Source organism: Spea bombifrons, chromosome 1 (genome assembly GCF_027358695.1).
Source record: "Spea bombifrons isolate aSpeBom1 chromosome 1, aSpeBom1.2.pri, whole genome shotgun sequence".
Lineage (NCBI taxonomy): Eukaryota > Metazoa > Chordata > Amphibia > Anura > Pelobatidae > Spea > Spea bombifrons.
In genome coordinates, this window is record NC_071087.1 from 1,154,164 (window position 1) to 1,158,630 (window position 4,467).

At 47.0% G+C, this 4,467-nt stretch overlaps 1 protein-coding gene across 1 annotated transcript; it reads right to left on the minus strand.

The window, feature by feature from the left end:
* Positions 1 to 3,040: 3,040 nt before the first annotated feature.
* On the minus strand, positions 3,041 to 4,213 carry LOC128476364 (G-protein coupled receptor 151-like). Its single transcript, XM_053457993.1, has one exon. It carries the CDS (start codon positions 4,211 to 4,213, stop codon positions 3,041 to 3,043), a length of 1,173 nt encoding a protein of 390 aa, XP_053313968.1.
* Positions 4,214 to 4,467: the final 254 nt, after the last annotated feature.

A 4,467-nucleotide genomic window follows, 5' to 3' on the forward strand; every position in this document is an offset into this window, starting at 1 on the left:
GACCCATTAAGGGTTAAAGTAAGTATTTGTGCAGAAAGGTAAAAAGTAGCGCTGACAGAATATTGTTTGTTGAGTAAATCTGTAACTTAATAAAGATCGGAGCCGAGGGCCGCGCATGGAAAAGGCGTCGAGACTGTAATGATATGATAGATTACAAAAAGAAACATGGCTGCCCCCGGTAATCAGGAGACCGCTGCGTATTATGGAGCGTCAGTCTATGGGAATCATTAGAGTGCCTCGGTCTGAATCACCCAGCCAGACTCTGTGACTAATGAAAGACCAGGTAAAGTGCGGAGGTCGGGGGGAATTTCTGTCTGATCCAATGAGGAGAGCCGGGGGGCGGGATATACCCCAACTCTCTGCGCAGACGAGCACAATTACCCCTCAGCAGGGCCGGCCTAGGGGGCTGCAGGGGGCATTCCATAGGTGCAGCAGCCCCCATAGGTGCAGCGGTACAGCACAGTGCAAACTAATATACGTCTCTATCCATTATCCATTAACCCTTCAGAGCGAGGGCAGCGCTGGGGAAGTCTGAACGATGGCCTCCGGCGAGGACGCGGCGCTCGGTAATTACACGCAAAATAACATCACAAAACAATAAAAAGAAAGTCATTTCCGTATCGTGTCCGAGCGCAGAATCCTCCCCCGCGGGGTTAATCAGCGACAAAATGGTTAAAAGCCGGCGCAGAATAAAAACGTAATATTTCAAATAAACATCAAATTTCAATAAAATAATTACAGAGCCAGGCAACACAGGATGGCTGAGAGTCATGGGAGCCGGAGATTAACAGTTTATTCAAAGCAGCCTGAAGTTCTTCATCCGCAGATATTAACCCCTCAGGGTAGAAATCAAAACAAAAAACTATTTTACAATATAATTTCCCGTCTGTAACGACTCAGAACTTAATCAGTCGCTGGTCTCGTCTTAGATTCAGGAGCCGTATGTCTATCCCACGCATGTTTATTACCCTCTACCACTTCTGCTGGGAGGCTGTTCCACTTACCCACCACCCTCTCAGTAAAGTAAAACCTCCTTCCGTTCCATCTCAGCCTCTGACTCTCCAGCGTTAGATTCCGGTCTCTTGCTGTAACTTTTCTCCTCCTTTGGAATCTTTCTCTTCTTTCTCCCATCACATCTCTTTCCTCTATCATCGTCTCTCTCTCCCCTGTGTCTCTCTCATCACCTCTCTTCTCCTCTTTTTCCCCCTCTCTTTTCTCCAGTCTCCCTCTTTTTTCCTCTCTCTTCTCTCCCCTTCTCTCTCCCATCACCTCACTCTTCTCTCTCATCCTCTCTCTCTCTTCTCTTCCCATCTCTTTCTCCCATGCCCTCTCTTCTCCCATCTCTCTTGCTCTTTTCCCCTCTCTTTTCTCCAATTTCTTTCTCTTTTTTCTTCTCTCTTTTCTCCCTGTCTCTCTCCATCCCCTCTCTTCTCTCCTGTCTCTCCTCCTCTTTTTCCCTCTCATTTCTCCGCTGTCTCTCTCTCTTCTCCCTGTCTCTCTCCATCCCCTCTCTTCTCTCCTGTCTCTCCTCCTCGTTTTCCCTCTCATTTCTCCGCTGTCTCTCTCTCTCTCTTCTCCCCAAGTTCCCTCAGTCTTTCCCGATGCTTTTTCTGCTGTAATTCTCCCCGTTTTAGTCTCCGGAATGTCGATGTCCTTTATAGAGATGTCTCTTTAATCGTCCCTGGAAGCTTCAGACTCCGCGTCTCCCGCTTTATTGTTGCCATTCCCTGTTTTTTTGAACGATGAGCGTGATTATAATCAGTAATTGGATGATAAGAACCTCTGTCAATAAATCTCTCTGCACTGTTACTTCCCCTCATTGTAGAACAGGAATGAAAATGACATCACCGATGAAACGAATTGTTACGCAATAAGATATCAGCGAATAAAAGCCCAAGAAAACTTTACAGATGCATTGAACGGCTCCGGGGCATTAAAGGGACAGTCGCCAATACACTTATCCATATTATGGCAGATCGGGGGCATTTACAATGGCATTGCTATTGGCCAGTGGGCTGGGGACCAATTTCCTGGGAATTATCCCTGCGGGGAGGAATAAAAAGTGAAAGTTTAAATGTTAACCCACCGAGTCCCCCTCTAAAAAGAACATCCTGATTATACTTTCCATTTGATTTGCTTTGATTACAAGTATTGTTAATAATCATAATAATAATATAATAATAATAATAATAATAACAATAATAATAATAATAATAATAATAATAATAATAATAATAACAATAATAATAGTAATAATAGCAATAATAATAGTAATAATAATAATAATAGTAATCATTTATTTGTAATATTATTATTTAAAGCCATATTCCACATTTCTGTTCCCGGATTCCAGCAGCGAGTGAGTTAATCAGCCTGTTTATCATCCATTTTATCATCTATGAGATATTTAAACATAGATCATGAGATTTCCTTATTTTATGAGACCCCCCCAGCCCCCCAGCCCCCCAGCCCCCCCCTGTGAGAGACACACTGAGCTGCTGGTATTTTCATATTTCTTTGAATAAAGCACAGGATTACCTGTTGAGTTCTCTGATTTCCCTGCTACAGACCCCACCCCCTCCTCCAAACCCCACATAATGCCCCAAACTCTGCTAAACGCCCCATTGGGGTGTAAAGGGATGGGGGGTAGCTCTCATTTTGTTCATTATTGTATTAGTAAGACTGCTGGTTTTTGTGTAACATTACAATAAATGACACACACAGGCTGCTGGTGATGCCTCCCTAACGAGCAGAGCTCACAGCACACAATTCGGATTAACAGCATTGGAACAACACGGAGTGTTCATGTTCAGCTGCTCCTCCGTTACAGTTAAGCTGTTCTGGACCCAAAGCACTAGAAATCAGGAAGCTTCCAGGGATCCCACGAGTGAATAAAACACAGTAGCAAAAAAAGCTGTACCTGTCCAAGAGCCAAGCCATCCCCCCCAGGTCCTGGATGTGGAGGCTGGAACTTGGCCTCCACTATTCATACAGTACTCAGGGAGACTAAAGAGTCCTCAGCAAAGCCTCCCGCTGGAGCTCAGGGCTTCTCCTGGTGCTCCCATGGCATGGGGTCATTGTCTTCTCCTGCTGTGGTATTTCTGCGCTCCTGCCAGAAATGCTCCACATCTGGAAGGATCTTCTCTTCCTTCTGTCTGCACTCCTGGGAGGCTCTCAGTCCACAAGATGAGTGCAAGTCCTGCAAGGACTGGATGGTGTTGGTGACCATATCTGAGCCGTTTTCTCCAGCTCTGGTGTGACCTGATCCATAGCAAAGTCTACATCTTACCATGGTCCATACACTCATGAAACCTTCCCTGAATTCTTCCGAAACGGCTAAAAACACCCCCGGGTTCAGGGTACAGTTCAAAAACATGATGACTTGAGCTAGAACCATCAAGGCTGTGGGAGGTTGAAGAGCCCCAAAACTGCTGTGCCTTGCCCAGATCCAGACAATCCATTCTGGAAGCCACATAGCTTCAAAGGCCAGGCTGACACTCATTAACATGGAGGTGATCTTCCTGCTGAGGAGTCTTGGATTGGGCACCCGGTTCCTCCTCTCCTGTCTTCTTCTCAGAGCTCTCATGTAGCAGAAGAAGGTGAAGAACATGGGGACAACATAAGCCAAGATGGGGTAGAGCTTGCTGAAGACACTCATGAATTTGTAGGCATAGGTAGGGATATCAAAGCTGCAGATGAGACCCCCCTGTTTCACTTCCAGCTGGGTGAAGATCAGGTGTGGAAGGGGCAACAGAAGAGACAAGGTCCAGGTGAAGAGGAGGACAAGCCATACCTGTTTCTTATTGAAGCTGAGGAACTTTGGTGGGGTGACCACATGCTTGTACCTGGCATGTGCCATCGCAGCCAGGGTGAAACTTTTCCCCAGCAGACAGCCATGGAGGAACCAGTCTGTGGTCTTACACACAAACCCCCCAAACACCCAGGACTGTCTGGCGTGGGTGACAATCCGCACAGGAATGCAAAACAAAATCAGGAGCAGGTCGGTGGCCCCCAGGTTGATGACCAAGCAGTTGACCACCGAACATTTACCTTTCCTGAGATCATGGGAAAGGATGGCAATCAGCAGCAGGTTCCCCGCGAACCCCACCAGGCAGATGGTGGCCAGAATCAAAGGCAGGACCACCGTGATTTCCACCCCAGCTTCCGAGGGCTGGAGTTCTCCAGAGAAGGAGATCTCGTCCGAGGTGTTCATGGTCCTCATCTCTGAGATGGTGGAGTCACTAGGAGAGAACCCTGATGGTGAGTGGGAGAAATGTCAGAAGAACATCGCCCGGGTCCACCACAAATCCACAGCACAGTCCTTCCAGATCAGACGAAGTGTGGATCCGGCGGAGGAATCGTGAGACTGACACTCCGAGGATTTCTTACGTCACTGGCCAACTAATGACGTCGCTCTCTAAAACTTGCCTCACACGAAGCAGCCTCCCACAAAATGTGTTCAGATGC

What these genes read in the sequence shown, in the direction of transcription:
- LOC128476364 (XM_053457993.1), bottom strand. Translation starts at nt 4,213, where the DNA reads ATGAACACCTCGGACGAGATCTCCTTCTCTGGAGAACTCCAGCCCTCG.